General features: G+C 41.5%; 2 protein-coding genes across 4 annotated transcripts in view; one reads left to right on the top strand and one right to left on the bottom strand.

Annotated features, from left to right (window-relative positions):
• Positions 1-26: 26 nt before the first annotated feature.
• On the bottom strand, positions 27-4043 carry LOC107271282 (N(G),N(G)-dimethylarginine dimethylaminohydrolase 1). 2 transcript variants are annotated; one of them, XM_015747072.2, is made up of 6 exons: positions 3597-4043; positions 3401-3503; positions 3241-3338; positions 3024-3080; positions 1912-2007; positions 27-1693 (listed from the first exon to the last, which is right to left on the bottom strand). In XM_015747072.2, the coding sequence occupies exons 1-6, from the start codon at positions 3852-3854 to the stop codon at positions 1439-1441; spliced, it is 867 nt and encodes a 288-aa protein (XP_015602558.1). In that variant the 5' UTR covers positions 3855-4043; the 3' UTR covers positions 27-1438. The 2 variants fall into 2 exon arrangements, with proteins under 2 accessions (XP_015602558.1, XP_015602559.1); XM_015747073.2 differs by lacking the exon at positions 3024-3080 and having other exon boundaries at positions 3597-4032.
• An 8176-nt stretch (positions 4044-12219) lies between these two features.
• LOC107271277 (inhibitory POU protein) overlaps positions 12220-18615 on the top strand; it is a 24106-nt gene continuing 17710 nt past the window's right edge. For both annotated transcript variants that reach the window (XM_015747065.2, XM_015747064.2), the window contains exon 1: positions 12220-12863. In XM_015747065.2, coding sequence (XP_015602551.1) covers positions 12702-12863 — 162 coding nt within the window. In that variant the 5' untranslated portion in view covers positions 12220-12701. The remainder of the gene's footprint in view (positions 12864-18615) is intronic.

Raw genomic sequence — 18615 nt, 5'->3', positions numbered from 1 at the left:
AGGTTTGCTGCCAGTAAATACCAATATTTAATTGTAAGGAGTCTTTATTTCGAAGCTATTTCAGGACAAGTTAGTGAGATGTATAGATAATTTAAAAACTGAAATACAAAAAACTATTATACATTGAGCTACTGTATACAGTCGCAGTTTAGAAATTGTTATTAATGGAACTTGAATTTTTTTTTATTTTAAGTTAAATTTTCGTTATCTTTTAGTTTATTTATTTGATCTATACCATTTATTTTCATCTATATAAATTTTAATTAGCTGACTGCTCCTTCCCCGTAACGATCGTCAACTGGGTCAGTAAATAGTCAGGGAGTATAATCAGTTCACTAGTATCAAAGTTCCAGTAATTTTGATAAAAAGTAAGTATCGGTACAGTGTCTTTATCCATCACCAGTACATGCAGCCGAGTGAGTGGATTGTGTCAATAATGTTCAGCGAATGCTTGACATTTATGATACTGATATATGACAATAAATCAACATATTGTTTGTGTCTATATGTATATATTATATATATATTTGCATAAATGATTTATAATTGATTATTGATCTATGAACATATTTTATATAGATCCTAGAATACCTGTACATGAACATATACATGTACGATTTGTGCTGCGTTTAATATCAGATACTCTTGGAATTGATTAAGATATTGTAAGAACATGTTCGTATCTTTAACAATGAATGGCGTGGCATAAAAGTTGTCTGATTTTAAATAAATATCAAACTTAGCTCTGCATCAATAGATGTTAATAGTAGTAAGTCAATGGGGACGAGATAAATAATAAAAAAGAATAGGAATGTTTAAAAAAAATCAAAATACGAAAAATTAAATCACTATAAATGCATTGAAAGCTTGTTCTTGATATCAAAGTATAATGAATAATAAAAAATGAAGAAAAGCAGACACTAATTTGACAGCTACTAGAATAAATATAATTGAATCTATCTGTAGATTAAAGCCACGGATATAATCGTATTAATCAATATATTACTCTCATTTGTCTCAATATATTACTATTCAATATATTATCTCAAATCTTTTCAATCATTCGCGTCATCTCGTATAAGATTCTGCAACTTGATCAATACATACTTTTTTTTTCATTTTCTTTTATCTGACTAAACAAGAGATACCTTTCTTCGGACTCGTTTGAGATTCTCATATTGAAAAGTATTATTATCGTACGAGATTTGAGTTTGACTCGTATTCCTCGTGTTTAAACGACAATAAATCTCTTTCTTTTTTCACTTTTTTTGGTAACGTTATGTGTAGCGTGTAAGTTTCAGTTCCGTGGTAAATAGTCTTAAAACTATTATCATATTATCAATGAAGATTTAGCCATTAAGGGCTGGTCGTTTAGTAATCACATATCTCTACAACGTGAAATTGCCAATTAATTCATCGTACGTTTTAATTGACGTGCTTAAATGCTGCGGATGTGTCGAGGTCGGCGCACCAGGAGGCAGCAGGAAGAAAGGCCTAAACTGACCTTCGCTAATTCGGATATATGCAAGGATCTAGTGGAGAATTCTACTTTTTCGGCGAAGACTTTGCTGGAATTTGGTATTTCGTCCTTAGCTCTATGTATCAGGGTACCATTGACATAGATGACATTAGCTGCCTCGTCTTCTGGCACTGTTAACGTTTGGTAGCTGTAAGTTGCTTCTCTTTCTATTCGCTGTATAAAAACATACTGTTAGTCTGTATTAAATTTATTGTAATTAGAAATAGGCTACAAGTGTTTAAACTAATTCACTAATAGTTTTAATTCTACCACTTAAAGCCCAGTTACTACCAATTGACAGTGTCCTTCATTCTTATTAATTCCATTGATTGTTTAGTCTCAATGATAAATACCATAGTATGAGTTGACCTTTTATTCTCGTAATATCTTACCTTTAAAACTTCTTGAGATTCTTTGCCAGCCCCTACACAGATAACATCCGGTCCTGCCATGCTCACCAAAGATTTCAGCCGCTTCGACTCTGCGACCTTTATTGAAATTCAAAACAAACATACAATATTTTAGAGTCTTACGTCTTCTATGCTAATAAGCAATTTCGCATGTCGTGACTAATATATTTTATAGTATATAGAAACAGGAAAGGTCAGGTGCCAAATTGTAAAAGCGAGGGATTCAGCAAAAATAATATTAACGCGTTATCTGCTGATCCGAACTTTTCATTTGTACTAGAAACAATTTTTGGGACGTTTGTAACGTTGATAAATGTATATATTTTAATTTGTGACAATCAAGCAATTATTCATTTAAATGGTGACTTTCACCAGGCATGGACTTTTTTTAAATGTATTATATGAATATACTTTTTTTGCAATATGCTGTCGCATGCAATTCTCGTAGTCGAGCGTGACTGGGAAATGCATGCGTGCAATGTACATATCACAGACTATGATTTGTATTTATAAAGAGTGCCGCTTTAGGCACCTATCCCCGTTGGCATATTAAAAACTACAAGACCTTGACACTTATTGTTCTTGAAGCAAATAATAGTGCTGACGTAACCAGTCATATAACATGATGTTAGACAAATTTACGTTGAATGATCGTATTTACTATATTAATTTTCCCTATATAGCTGACATTACTCTGCAGTAAGTATTAAGAGCAATGATGTAACTTAAAGCCATAAACATGATAATTGATAATAAGATGATACTGTGATAAAAATAGATCCATAAAATTCGCTTTGTGCTCTTTGTGGACTCAATGGCGTGGATTGAATTTGAATGGGTCTCGTATTTTCTCTTTTCTCTCTTTTGAAAAGTAGCGTGCACGCATTGTGTTTTACTATGGTAATGGCTTCCCAATTTTTTCTTGATTAGTCAAGATAAAACAGAATAGATGAGGGAGCCAAGTGTGATCAAGTAGAAAAACTCTTATGAAACTACGTGCAGTAATAATTGTGTTTCTTTAAGAAGAACGTGTGTATTCCCTGTAATTGGGAATGCAAGACAATTGCGAGAGCCAGACTGTAACGCGTTCTGACCTGAAGCGGAGCTGAGGTTAGATTCTCCACTATGATTTCCTCGCCACCATCACCCACCTTAAACGAATACGTTACGAATGGATGAATGAAAAGATGATACAAGACACGGCCCTTCAATGCCGTGCACACCTGACACTTAACATATATGTAAGCCCTTGGAAGCAGCTATTTTGGAGTATCAAAATCCCTAAGTGAAGATTATATTAATAAAACAGACCTTAATAGGTACACAGGGGTATTCAGGAAATGCTGCAGCCACTGCACGTGCTCCGCCTTCATTAGTGAACTGCGAAAGGCCGACAAAGAATTCTCGCCCTATAATAAAACGATATACATTAACTATTTCTGCATTATGGTTACGTGCAAACGATACCCACCTGTAAATAGAACATCTCCACCATCAAGCCGTGCATTCTTGTCTGCAATTTCCACCAAGGGTATTTCAAGTTCTTTCTTCAATACAGCACGAATTGTTTCAATCTAGTAATATGGGAGAAGTATATTCTATCAAATCACAAAGAGATGAAAATAGACATGAACATTTTTAATATATGCAAATATAGAGATCAGGACCTCTTTTAGACGTGAAGGTTCGTTGGGCCTGGCTATAAGGGCAATTCCGTTGCAAACCACAGCAATATCTTCTACAAAAACACAGAGTGGAGAATTCTCGTCGGGAGGCATCTCAACGACATCGATGCCGAGTTCTCGTAGAAGCTGTGCCAGAGCCAAATGTTGTTTCCTGGCTTCATCAAGGACGACTTCGCCTCGGGTACGCAGAGATAGTGGAATCCTACAAAGTACGGCGTGCGTATATCGATGTAAGGGCATCTTCACTACACTGTAAAAATGCGTGCACAGTAACGAACAAGATCACCAAATACTCCCGGCTCTTTTTGACGTTTTTGACAATGAGCGTCGCGACGGACAGAGACGGGAATGGCGCGCGCGCACACCTTCTGCGACGCCGACGTCGCTCGCGGGACGCTTTCCCAATGAGAAAGCCGGCACATAGCCTACAAACAAACAAACTCTCACTCTGATCTTGAAGATATAAATTAATAATCCAATAAATTCCTTCTTGAGCTCTCCCTAAAAAAAAATCGTATACTTCATATAAATAATAAAAATTTAAATCAATTGTTGCAGAATGCAATTTTTTGTATCGACAATAGTTTTAAAACAGATCTAATATCCGTATCCAATCAAGGATGGCGCCACTATCTCCTCTTTAGCTCGACGCCTTTCCAACGTTTCTGCTAGCACGGTTTGCGCTAAAAGATTCTTGGAAGTATTTACTTCATGCTTAAATAAATCTATATCCTCGTATGTAAAAATAAATATATATTATCAGCTATACGAGCTGTTCATACTTTCACTGCTTATTGATTTTGCACGGAATACCAAAGAAGACGGAATATAATCGATATTACATTAATGCACCTAATTAAAGTTCCATCCTAAATTCGATAGACTTGACTGAGTTGCAGCTATCTTTTTTAAACGGCTAGTATATCTGAAAAACTCAAGTATATTACAGGTGAGGTAATTAAGAAAATTGTATTAATTCAATCAACCAACGATCCAATGAATTCATGGCCTGCAAGTAACATTCCAATGAATCCTGGAATTGTTCAATAAATGTCGGTCACCTCGGGGTTATGTAATTAATTTATAGACGTCTATCTGTCACGGTGCCCTGGAGTCATGGCTAGACTAAAGCTTTCCATAATATCTTAGCATATACTTTATATCGGAATATATCGGATGGTCGATACAAAAATATCGTGTCGACTCGCTAAAAGCAAACAGTTGGACCCGTAAATAAAGACGGAGGATTGTCTCAGGTGGATCGATAATATTTCCAAGCTTTAAAGCTTTCCTGTCTCCTGGAGTGCTTTAAAATCAGGTGCGAATCTTCAATAAAGGACATCCCATGTCCCTTTCTAATGTTACATCGAGTAAGTGCCTACATACTATAACATGACAAAGTTCATGTTTTGTTGATCTATTCACATAGCCAAAAATTGCTTGCTAAAATATCCCAGAATATTGCCAACAAAAGAGCAGCATCATGTAAAGCGTGCTGTTATTATGCTGCAAAAATGCTGGAACATGTCGTTTTAGAGTTATTATGACAAAACTATCCATCTGAGAAGAGAATCGCCCGTTATACTAATTAAACGTTGCACTACCCCGCGGGATGATCCAGGCTGTTTTATTAAGTGAGTAAAACTTTTTCTTAAATATCTTCTGCGCATTGATTAGAGTAAATTACGCAGTATTGCATTTGGAAGTGGTAATGACAAATACAGTATTAACGTATCAGCATGGAGTTATAAGAGCAGCCATTTTGCGATGGCGTCGAGACAGGTCAAGCCTTATCCATGTAATACGGTACGGCGCCACTTGTGCAAGTTTTAACCGGATCTTTTAGGATGCAGTTAAAGGAGTAGTGTGTAGAGTAGTAGGAATAGTAGCACGGGGAAGAGAGATAGTAGAATGAGGAGAAGAAGAAGAAAGAAGAGAAATAAGGAAGCGGTGAAGTAAAAGAAGGAAAAAGTAGAGTCCACTTGGGCAGCAGCCCCTTCAGTCCCTTCACTCGGTTGAGCCCCTTTACGACTAGCTCGCCACGGTCTCTCGCTCTCTTTACGGAGCCGTGCATCTTAAATAATTGATCCTAACGTAGTTACCGCTGTTTTTATAACTGTTTTACCGTCCGCCGTTGGCGGGCCCGATGCATTATTAAGTCCTCGGTTTTTAAAGTTAAGTCCCAAGGCGCGGAGGTGTGAACAGACTGAAGGAATACGAGAAGGCTTCCGACGGCGGGTACGATAAAAAATTAAAAAGGAGGCCAGATGTCGAATCTATATATCTATACATACACCCATATATATATGCAGTGTCTGTATATTAGGTGCCTATTTTACAATGCTAGGGAATAGATGGAAGTATACAGAGTACGATCTTAATTTATTAATCCGAAATACAGAAGAATCTTGACTTTCACCCCTCAATGGCAATGAACTTTTGTCCAGGAGTACCTGAGGACGATGGGCCTGACAGGATCTGTGCTCCACTTATTCTTCCGGTCTTTGGATTTCGGCCTTCTTGCACCAAGGTTCACGGGGAGGAAGAAGATGAAGAACTGGAAGTGGACGAAGACGGGACAGGAAAGTGAGCGGAAAGTAAGGCGCAGGCCAGTTTGTCGTGTAAGTTCAACTTTGTTACCGTGCGGCACAACTACCTAGGAAACAGTTGAATAATTGATGGCTCTGAGGGTTGGATCGGGAAATGGACAGCTGGTTTATTCGGTATGAAAGAGAGACCGGCGAGACGGTAATGCGACGATTCCAGATCCCGTTTCTATTCCTCACTTGGACCTACTATCTAGGAGGTAGGTGATGCTACCTACGACCTATCAATCCAACCACCTAGCTATCGCACCTCTTTCTCTTGCAGGTTTTTTTTCGGCTCCACCTCGACCTCGTCCTCGAATTCCCTGTACTATAAATTCCTCGGTACCTACGTATGCAGAGGGTGCTGTAAATGTAGCTGGCAAGATGATTGTACCAGGAAAAAGATATTCCCAAATGAAACTTCGATTTGAGGATCGAGATTAGAAACGATATGGTGGGTATAATAAGAAAGGGAAAACAGATAAAAATGAAATGGAAGGTTTTTCCATCCAACTGTATGTATGTAGGGAGGAGCCGCATGGACTCTAGACTCCGCGCTTGACTTACACGCTCATATTAGGATAAGCTTTTTCGTGGATGTTTGAGTGACACTCCCTACATCTATGTACGTAACTCTCTTTGTACGTGTATGAGCCTATTTACTTTTTTCTTTTTTTTTTCCTGGCGAAAGAACCTTAATATTACTCCGCAGCCCCGGCCTCGTTACCTATTCATGAAATCGCGCTCGCGATATATCCGCCGATGGGGCAACTCGTGCATTCTCGCCGAAGAATCGGCACGGCGATCGAGCAATGGCTCGTCGCTATTACTAATTTTCTTTAAAAAAAAAACATCTATAAAGAGTAATCAGAATTGTCAATCCTGTTTTACTTTCTTTAACGAAATTGTATATCAGTGCACCGAAGCGGATAGTATACTTTTTTCTTTCTTTTACAGATTGAACCAGTTGCTATATCGATTCTAGCGATTTACTGTTCTACGCTCTCTGAAAAATAAGGTCGTGGTCAAGAGTGTACAGGACATCCTGGCGAACATTCATTCATTCTCCAATACGATGGGGTCCAGTAAGAGGTACATAGTGAAGAAGCATGCGAGACGGTAGCGAGGGTGGATTGGTGGGGCAAGAGAGAGAAAAATATAAAAGTAAAGAAAGACAAAAAGGTACCTAGCTAGGTAGGCAGTAGACGGCGGCGTCGGGGAGTGAGAGGGACGTGCGAGGCGAGAATCGTGGAATTGGGCCATAAAACAATTGTTCGTGCCCCGCAACGGCCGTATCTCTCGGCGAGATACACGAAACGCCAAACGCACCGATGAAACATTCAGGTACTCGTGGCCGTTATATTCTTCGGGCACGGTTCCTTGCCTTTTACTATCTTTCTCGAATTCTCTTACTGACGCCTGTACAGCTACTCTCACTTATTTGCTTCTCTCCTTATTTCTATTCTGTGCTCGGAATTCTGTAAACCTTGAAGCAGCCCTACAGTACGTTCGATAACTACATTGCGAAGTAGGTAGTTATAAGAAAGTGTTAATGAAAAAGAAATGTGAACGGCCCATTAATCCAGGATAGTCTATTGTCGATAATCAGACTTTGGAAATGATGGTACGTGTTCGATTAATTCTTTAATGTATTTTAGTTATAGTATACATTTATATACTCAATGTATTATTATGCACTGGAACTGCAGAGTACTTCCGTATATTGTATTTATATTCTGGACAAGGTTCTGGTTCAGCAGGAGCTGAGGTGCACTTTGCAAAGGTAGAATTTTGATAGGATATAGTCAAGTAGACAAGAATGATAGAGTGTTCGGGTATGGCGAATCCTAAAGGGGGTCCAAGTAGCGGGCGTCGCGACGCCCAGAGAAAGCCGGCACTTTGACGCAGCCCCACGGGTACATTACTAGGATTGCTGCCACCAATTGAACTCCCTCGACTCAGGCCGAGCGGCTCGCGGGCTTCTCCCTTATGTCTGCAAACACGCTCGCCCGAGGCGACACCATCGTTCAAACAGCCAATCGCAAAGCTTTCTCTCTCTTATACACACACACTCTATGTTCCCATGTGCCAAGGTTTCATAGATTCTTCGGGCCGACTCTCTACCGTTCCACCGTGAAACAACTTGAAATTCTCTATTGTTAACCTTATTTGACTTACGTTAGTGGCGCATTGTCGACCTGCTAGTCGGGGTCCGCTTCGATCGCAAAGCGCAGCATATGGATGGCAGCTATAGAAAGTACAAAAAAGAAATCACTGTATCGATTGTCACTTTTTCATTATACTTTCACGTGCTCCATTGATATCGATAATTGATATTACAATTCTATTGCAGCAAGCTGGATGTTCCTGGTACCAAGAAGATGCTGCAGACACAGAGTCCACGCTGAATAGGCGGAGGAAGATGAAGAAAGAGATCAGCAGAAGAAGAAGAAGAAGGCAAGAGAGGTATGGTTGCCTTAGGAGGGAATTCGTAATACGGAGGGCCGCTCTACGGCCCCACTGGGAGGAATTCCGGGGTACGTTTTAAATTGCTGCATCCCCAACCTACCAACCTACCCAACCTCCTTGTTTATGTATGCTCCGTGTTTCTTATTCTTGTGCGGCAGCGAGGAACTCCTGCTGGTCCGTAAGAAGGGACGTACGGGTGCGAGTGGAAACGGCAGCTACCCTCTAGCTATATACATCCGCTCACTTTGGTAGCTAGTGTTCCTGGATAGTGGTGGTAGACCCTAACTTTATGTGCAGAGCCTCGGCATAAGTATGCAGCTAGTGTGTTGGAACCTGTACGTGGATGGAAGCAAGTTCACGTGCGCATTGTACAACGTGAAACGTGGTCCTACATTTTCGGCTGCGTTCCAATTTCCAGCCATCTGCGCGAATTGACACGGGACGAATATCCAGATAACCTGGAGTGGTGATGCTTTTATTTGTTTCATAGATATTATATAGATGCACCAAGTTATAAACTGAGCCTACGTAATGCTTTGCTCAAAAAGCAATCTCTTGGTACTTATATCTTTTCTTTTTCTTTCTTCCAGTAAAAGTGCCTTGACCTCCATGAAATTTTCTACTGAAACAGTCACCATGGTACAGTTCACTCGTAAGAATATAAGACTTTATTGACAAAGTTCCCTGCTGCAGGTTTGTTGTCTGGTTTGTAGGCTTGACATGAGGCGCAGCCTTGGGGTAGGTACTCAGTGGACAGTAGGGAATAGCCAGTGAGCCGCCTATGTAGATGCGTTACGTTTAGAGAGTACCTAAAGCAGGACTAATGAAAACACGTCTGATCGGGGTAGGTGCGCTCATTTGGCAATCACGATACACCAAACAGTGGCTTTGTGTGTACTCGTATAACAGACCTAACAGGGCAAACAGGCTGCAAGCCTAGCTCTCTCGTAGCGTTAAGTCAACCGTTGATGGCTCCAGGCTCGTTTTCTCATTGCACGTTGATACGCGCTACTGTCGCCCCCTGTACAACACTATACACTACATTTTATACCGTACACTCGATGCTCCGTACTCCGTTTGCACAATGTGCGCGTATAGATGGAGTTAGAGGTAAAGTAAAATAAGAAGGTCTGCTGATTATTTTATTTATTTATTTTTTTGGATTGTCTATTAGGACTCTTCTCATAAACTTATCGAGTTAGTCAGGCTAGCGAGTTTCCAGTAACGTGCCACTCCTGTCTGTCACCCCTAATTGCGAAACGTTTCTCACTGTCAGAGAAGGAAGAGCATTCCCGCGTTGTTAGGTAGAGAATTCGGATGGCGAATGGCGGTGGAGATTGTCGCGGTAGTCGGGAGTTGGTTGGTTGGTAGGTGGGTTGTTGAGAATCCGCTTTCTCGCCTAATCGACGTGACAGCACCAGGACCATTCCCTCGTATCAGCAGTTACAATGAGTGACGGCGCGTTAAAGATTCAAGCGAACCCTTAAGAGAGGGAATGATCTTGATCCCCAAATGTTACTCATACCGATACACTCCTATCTCTATGATACTCCTATAATACTGATAGCGCCACTGGTATTAGACTATTGGATAATCCTGAGCTGAGATTTCGTAAAACTTTATTTTATTCATTCAGACAACTGATATACAATAATTTTATTAGTGGCCACCTTCAGACTCGTTGATGCAGCTTTAATCCTTGTTACGTTGACTAGCACGGTGCGTGAATTTCTTAAATATTTTTTTACCCACGAGAGTGATTGTATATTTCCCCTTTTTGTATCGTCGTTCCTTTCTTCTTGTTCGATTATACTCATTAGGCTTATTGGAAGAAAAGTACATTGTGTATTCTAATACGTGGGTTTAGTTTCATTTACTCGTTACGGGTTCCCGTTTACTTAATAATTATCCCTCGCTATAATGACACATTAAGACACGATATATACTGGCTAGGTAGACCGACGAGTAGCATATGGTAGGCTGACATTAATACGGTACGATTACATCGTTATTTGCATGGGAGGGAATACTCGTTGATTTTTTCATGTTCATTTCATTTTTTTTTTTTTCATTTCCCTCCCCCTTATACTCTACAGGCTATTTCCCCAGGTACATTTTTCTCAGCAATTTTAGATACTGAGCGTTGGTATAGGTGATATTTCGTTTTTATTTTTCTTTCTCAAATAGGCAAGAAGAGAAGTAACGAAGCACAAAGGTTGCTGGTTACGTCGGTGCATCGGCGAAGAGAAACAAAAGGACCGTCTGCAATACAGGAAGATACGTATTTGGAAATAATTAAGCAGAGGTCAGAACGAAGTAAAAGAAGTGAAAATAAGAAGAGGAAAAGAGGAGGTGGTGCCCTGGAGTTGGTCGTCCGATGAGGAGGCGGAGGAAGCCAGAAGCGTAGATAGTCGAGGGTAGGCTGTACCAGTGCAAGTAGGTTTAATATTTGATAACGCGGCCTGGTCATCCTGCCGAGGCGATAACACAGGCCCCGCGGGAACCTTACACCCAACATCCCTTGGAAACGCTCTTTGGTACCGTCGCACACCCTATGGACAAAGGACTCTCATATCAATTCCATTATTTTTTTCAAGAACTTGGTTCCCCTTTACTTAATATGCAATATCAACAACAATCATCGATTGCGGTAACGTGAATTTGTAGATAGTTTGAAATTTTAGCAATATTTAAAAAAATGACAATAAGAGTCGAAATACATTTTGAAAGAATGAAGAGTACAGGAGTGTTTACTGGTGTTTCTTTTTTTCAGGTTGCCAGCATCCTCGAGTGTCGTTCGCCAGGATGCAGGTTTGAGTGCTGGTACCGAAAAGTTTTTAAAGGAAGTAGGTAGTAGAGATACTACTGCTGTACCCAGGAGGTAGCTACTCCGATGGTGGAGGCAGCGGGTAACAACACTCGTGGAAGGGATCTAGCCAGAGAGAGGGACAGGTTTGCGGATAGCGGTCGCGGAACCATAGAAGCCCCAGTGAACCTAACAAGATGGCCGCTAAGGGTGAATGCGATGCGCATGCCTAGGCCACTAGTAAAGCCCCGCCCCAATCCTACCCTCTCTTAGAGAGACTCTATCTGTGGAGCGAGAGTCGGGAGAGTCGGGAGAGTCGAGTGCTCGCCGTGGGCTACAACCAGCTCATGAGTTAGGAAGGCCAAATCCTTGGTCGGGAGGCACGAGGTGCAGTGCTCTCTCCAAGTTCACCCCCTGTCATTCGGAAAATTGTTGTGCGCGATAACAGACAAAGTACGACGATTGACCCAGAAGATGTCGCGTATTACGACAGTTAGAAACTGGTTTCTCGTTTGAGTGTTGGGAACTTCATAATAAATCCGATACTCAGGTGCTACCTGGTTAACCAGTGACTGGTATCCGGTATCGGATAGTAAAATCAACTTTTTTTTTATTAAACCTGGTATTAATCAAATTTTGCTTGACCTGAACAAGCGTGAAGGAGAGGTGCTGAGGATTTTATTGTTGAGGGTGGTGGGTGGTGGTGGGTGGTGGTGGTGGGTGGTGGTGGTGGTAGTGGACGAAAGGATGAGAAAAGTTGATAAAGAAATTAAATGATAAGAGAATTTCGTCCGAGAGCCCAGTGGATGAAATTTGGTACACTTCTACTGTCGTTGAGTTTATATGAAGTTCCTTTTTTCTCCGTGTACCGGTGCATTTCACCCAAGAGGCCCGATGCCAGGCTACATGGTAACCGAGCGAAAAGGACTGTTGGCGTGCTTTAATATTTGTGCTTTTTTTCTTTTCATCATTTCTCAAGTGGGGCATGACGCGCGTGGCTATAGGCTGCTCGCGTGAAACGGACCCTAATGAGAGTTTGGAGATTTCGTGCCGTGATTATGTTACACGAGTGTCTATAACAGGTGGATTTATACGGAACGATTTTGTGGCTTAAGAAAGTTCTTAAGTGATAACGAACTTTTGAGATAGCTTAAAACTTATCACACTTGTTAAACTGTCACTGGTGTGTTTTACTGGACTAACGTGAACTACGACACCTTCAGGATGATGTACTCACCAGACAAGATGATGGGTAGCAAGGGACTCCACGGTGCACCCATTTCGGCACCGGGATGCTTTCCATCAGGAAGATATTCGCCGCCGGCTTATCGTGCTGCACCAGACCCAATGCCGCCACCGCCAAGAAGATGCATGCCGAACCCAACGGTGAGTCATCCGTCAGCATTGAATATTAATTATTTAAAATTTAATACAGATTGAGCCCCAAAAACGTTGAACGTAGCTTCGCACTTTCGCCATACATCAGGAAACAGCACGCGAGCTACGAATATTTCCGAATCACGACCATCTCGAACGATCATGTTGCGCTGATTGAAAAAGCAGCGAATCAGGTTTGAAGAATCCACACTCAAGATCCTTTTGAACGATAATCAAATAGCAGCTTGACAGACGCCTGATGGATGAGAAAATTGAAGAGGATGTCGCTTGGTGCTTTTTAAAGAATTTATTTTCAACGATGCCAATGGGGACTCGTTTAACGTGTTGATCAAAGTGGTAAGAATATTTATTCCCCCTCGGAGCGATCAATCTCTTCTCCTTGCCATTTAATTTCTACTTTGCATTGCCTACCGCCATTCTTTATCCGGCGACGGGGTTAAATTAGTGGACTGTTAAGGGATGATGTTGTTCGCAAGCAACTCGGTACTTTATCCTTAGGGATGCCTCATGGTCCATTTAGCTAAGCTGATCATCCGCAAGAAAGGGGAGTCTAATAGGAACGATGCTGAATCTCCCGCAGAAAGCTTCGTCTTGAAGGGCGCTTTTATACGTTTTGGAAGATTGGGCCGAGACCCGTTCTTGGAACGAGAATGAAGATGATGAAGATCGTGACGCTGATCTCATCTATTTATTCGAGGATCAAATCGTTGAAACGGAGAAGCCTGGATTTTACGATTCCCTGCCAATCGTACCCTCACGCAGGAACTGAGCGACGGCACCGGAAATACAAGACGCCTCCGTCGCGACGGCCGAACTCGTAAAGCCTGCCATCGAAGCGACGGAAAGTATCTCCAACGAGGTTCCTGAATACGAAATTGTGCAAGAGGCATATCAGTTATGCATTTTATCACTGAACATCATAATACCAAGGTGTATCGGTGACAGTTTTGTTTGACAATAACAAGACTGACGAAAACTTTAATTTGAAAAAAAAAACATCTTTTCGTTCTTCAATAGTCAGGGATGCATCAATTATTTCGATCTGCGAATCCTTTTTTTTTTATTGCCTCGTCCGTTATCTTGATTAACTGGTTAGTCAATGGTTAGACTGTATATGCTTATACGTTACAGGACCACGTGGCGGGAAAATAGTGTCAGTTCTGAAACTGGGTGACTGGAAAAAAAGGGAAAAGCAAAAAAGGAAAAATAAATAGCCTCAACATTATCGATTTGCTCTTTGCTAGTTCTAGCCAGCTCTCCCGTGCAGTTAGAGTCGTGACTCATTAACTATCGAGAGTAAACATTACACGGAGATAGAGATATAACGAGAAAGAGAGAGAGAGAGAGAGAGAGAGAGAGAGAGAGGCAAATGTTCAGACTACTATAATACTACTACTGTTCAGTATCGCGCCCTGTGTCCAGCTGTCCAGGAACACATAAACTGCGTGTCCGGTGCGACAGGTATCGGGGGACGAGTGAGTAAATAGACATGGGGGGGCTAGTAAAAAAAAAAAGAAAGAGACAAAGAGTGGGGGGGAACAAGTATACGTCTATAAAGGACAAAAATCTGAGAACGCAACATATGTGGTGCCACTTGATAGTCAGGATAATTAATGTGAACCTGTGGCCAGGCGGCGGGATTTTACTTAGGGCCCCGGGTATCTGACTGTGTATGGGGGGGTGCGATGTGTTGTTATTGTGCAGCCCCTCGATTTTGTGGGCAGCGCATTGCCACGTGATTGCATAATCAATAGGACAGCAGGTCTCGCACCTGTGTCGTCTACGATGCTACACCTGTGCGCCAAAAAGGAACGGCAGTGGTAACCCATGTTACTGTACAGTAAAGAGCGAATCACGTGTGGATGAGTTTCTGTCGAAGCTATTACAAAGTAAGAAAAAGACGATTTCAGGTTTTTCAACCGAGCATTCTGGTAATGCGATTTTTTTTGTTCTAGGAAAATAGAGATCCTTCCTAACCAGGCCCACCTGGGTGGAACAGAAAGAATCCACGTTCTAACGAAATTATAACGCTTTATCTGAAAGTTGTCGGAAGACGAATATCAAGGAATTTCGTAGATGCTTCTTCATGAGGATTAGAATGATAATTTAGTTATTAATCATCATTTATACTTGCGGGTCGAGGATAGGCACAGTGGAGGCTATAAATTGTATATCTCTAGGACACTAGTGCATATATATAGGTATAGTAGTGGTGGTCGTATCTCTTGAAAAGGTAGTATCGTTGAGGGAATAGGAATGGGAGTAAGACGGCGGAATAGGAATAGAACCAACAGTAGAAGAAGGAATAGAAACAGAAGTACCGGCATGCCCGCACACGGGACGCTAGGGACACATAACGGCTCCCCGCTTACGGGCGATCGCTCCTGATTTATATTTACTACTCACTTGGTCTCCCTTATTTATTGCGCTTCACGGAGACACGCCGAATAGAACCGTTAATTCGCGGCCAAATTGAAAGTAATGGCTAAACGTAAAGACAGGAAAGAGCAGCTTCGCGGTCTCTCCGATACAACAACAAATTATAACCGCACTCTTGCACTTGGGGTCGCGCTTGGTCCTTTCATTTACGTGACTTTGCTTTATCCACGTTTCGGAAGACCTTTACACGATCATGAACAAAAATCCCGGAAACGTTATTACATGCGGAAGACTGGCAGGACGCACCTTTTGAAACTGACTTCCGGTACTCCTCGTATACATCCCCTCGTCTCGTATACTCGATCTCTGGGGAAAGCCTCGAAGGACTGTGGCCCGGGGTTTACTTGAAATCCCACCGTGGGGAGATCACGGATAATTTAGGAAATGCAAAAAGTCAAAGTCAAGCCAGCGATGTCAATCATCTGTCAATTGTGAACAGCTTCGCCGTTTGTTTCACATCAAATTAGGCAGAGCAAAGATACATCCACTACCCTACGGCCTTTTACCTTTCGGAGGTTCAAGGACGGCAAAGCAGTGGCTTCTGGGGAATATTAGGGTTTTGCCATATAGTATATAAATTCTATACATTAAAACTAATGAAATAAGATTGTAAGCTAAGCGAATGAATAACTTATAGATTGTAGATCTTAACGTTACATACTTAAAAAAAAACCTTACAGCCTGATAGAACTAAGAGGGGTAGCTATCGGATAGTAATTAGCGTTATGAGTTAAGTGAGGCAAGAAAAGGAGTTAAAACGCAAAGAGGTTGAAAGAGGACCGGTAATGGGGGTATCGTCGTTACCCCGTTAAATCGACAGCATTTAAATTTTATAATATGTACCGGATCTGTAAGTCTAGAAAATGTATGGAATATTGGGGACTGCCGCGGTATCGTCTAAAAGACTAGGTGGTAGAGCGTGCGGCGGAGGGGTAGTTTAAGGTAGCTCCTAGTGTTTGCGAGGGGGTGGATACCTAGCGAAGTAATAGTAGGTAACGACTAGCCAGGCCAAGGTACGCTGTATACTATTATGAGTGAGAGTGAGAAAGTAAGAGGGTAATGGAAGGAAGAAAAGAGGAACAACACCGTCGGAGCAGTAGTAACGGTCGAGTGTCGTCAGACAAGTCGGAGCAGTAGTGGCAGTCGAGTATCGAAGAACAGTCACGCAGGGCCTTGAAACCATCCCTTACGAATACCGCTTCCGGCCACGGGGCAGTTTAACGCTCTTATCATTATTTTTATTTTTTCCTCACTGGCTATATCTATATAATGGATCCTGTTTAGGAGAGCTGCCGACCCCTATTGGGTACCTGCGTAATGCTCCCTTAGGCCGAACGACGGGGGTAGACAGGAAATAAACCTAAGTGTATAATTACAATAATACTTTGGGCACCCCTCGAGAACTCGCGGTTTCCATCCTCGTGCGTGTCTGCGTGCCACCTATCTAGGGGTTGGCTCTTCTGCTATACCTCGTACACTGGCCCTTCAGGTTAATTCTCTCTCTCTCTCTTTCGTTCTCTCTCTCTCTCTCTCTCTCTCTCTCTCTCTCTCTCTCTCACCCTCGCTCCTTACCCCTCTTGATGACGAGTGCCTCTTAATGAGTTCTAAATTTCCCTCTGAACATAAACGCTTATGCTTCATACGTTCCTAAGGCTGTTCCAATAAAGCTAACCCTTTCTCTTGTAAACTATTCTGGACTGGTTGTACCTTAATAACCTTATTGTACACATCGTTCTACTCTGGTAACATTTGTTACACATGTTGAGACCAAAGTGTTCTGTTATTTTTATAAATAATTTCGTATCTATGTTGATACTTTATTGTGGGATCATTTAAAAGTAATTGATAAATTAAATTTAGCATGTACGTTGATTTAATCATAGATCAGAATCGTATAGAATTTAAGCGGAGAGTAATGATGCGTTTCAATCCTATGATATTGCAGAATTCGATCGATGTTTACTTTGTATTCCCGCATGTACCTACAGTATGTATAGAACCGGGCAATTCAAACGCATCAGCTGATGTTAGCCCGTCCATTTGATTTCTATCGTATATCCAGTTTCAGCTAGTGCGTTCGAGCTGTCTAGCACTGTACACTTTTGTGTAGATGTACAGTGGAAACGCAATGATTTTTGTAAAATTCTTTTCTACCATCAAATTTCGTTGTTCTATATGTAATATAGATTCTTGTCTTGGCGAAAATTTATATAAAACGTATTATCTATTAATGAATCTGACAGTGAACTGCTACTAGTTTTATTTATTTCATATTTCATATTAATCTGGAGAACCGTGATTTGTCACTGAGTAACGTAGGATCTAGAAGTAATGGGAAAAACAAATAATTCCATAACCTCCAGTTTGTCAGCTCTGCTACATAGGAATACCTAAGTTTCAATGAGTTTAATACATATAGAATACGTATACGTATATCAAGTCCCATACTGTATCAAAAAAGAAGTAAAGCAATGGACAAGCTGTTACATACGTCTAAGGGTGGGTAACGCATGACAGCGATATATGCTCGGTGTGTCGCGCGACACGATTTCCTCCGTGGAAACTTTTCAAAGTATCTCTGTATAACCCTCTTGAGTGTGAAAGGGTAAATACCGATGCTTAGAGTTGGCGAGAGGCTTGTAGGAGGGTATAGGTCAGGTAGAGCAATGGTCTTTGGAATCTTCGTCGTCTGCTCGAGGTTCGCCTCCTTCCGTATAAAAACATCGAGGAAAACCTCTAAAACCCGAACGTCGAGTTCATCCTGGTAACTTGGCGATTCTCGCGTTTAGTAGTTTGGTCACGTTTACGAGGCGGCCTTTCGCGTGTTTTACGATCGGCCACTGGAGCGATACGTCGACCTGATAGTAGAGGTAGCACCAGTAGCGAAACCCATAGTATCTACCTTATAGTACGTACAAGCACATACGGCACCTAGAGTGACTACCTGCTAGGGAAGGATATAGGAAGAAGATATGAGGGTCGCATGGCTGATGGTTTGTCATTTTTTTTGCTTTTTTACGCTTATCCACGAAATCTTTTTCGAAGAGGTTGTCAAAACTTGCGTGTTATATTGTGGCTAGTGAAGAATGGATGAAAGGGAGAGAGAGGGGGACAGAGAAGAGAGTAAAGAAAAAAAAAAGAAGAGAGCGAAGAAGAGGTCATTAGCAGGACCCATATGGTCGCTCAAGTACCTTCGTGACTGATTCTATACGCACCTGCGTAAAGCGGTCTTGTGTGTTGCTGCTATAGGCTGGTTTTTGGGGTTGTGCTACTATAGGGTTAGAAGGAGAGGGGGCGGGGG

This window comes from Cephus cinctus, unplaced genomic scaffold (genome assembly GCF_000341935.2).
Source record: "Cephus cinctus unplaced genomic scaffold, Ccin1 Ccin1_scaffold0929, whole genome shotgun sequence".
NCBI classification, from domain to species: Eukaryota; Metazoa; Arthropoda; class Insecta; order Hymenoptera; family Cephidae; genus Cephus; species Cephus cinctus.
Note: the sequence above shows the minus strand (reverse complement) of the source record. Positions and strands in the feature narration are given on the sequence as shown.

Bases quoted from the DNA above. Each gene is read 5' to 3' on its own strand.
- LOC107271282 (XM_015747072.2), bottom strand. From the start codon at position 3,854: ATGCCCTTACATCGATATACGCACGCCGTACTTTGTAGGATTCCACTA. The intron at 3,081-3,240 runs GTCTGTTTTATT...TATTCGTTTAAG, and splicing joins ACCCCTGTGTACCTATTAAG to GTGGGTGATGGTGGCGAGGA. The intron at 2,008-3,023 runs GTCAGAACGCGT...ATTTCAATAAAG, and splicing joins TAACCTCAGCTCCGCTTCAG to GTCGCAGAGTCGAAGCGGCT.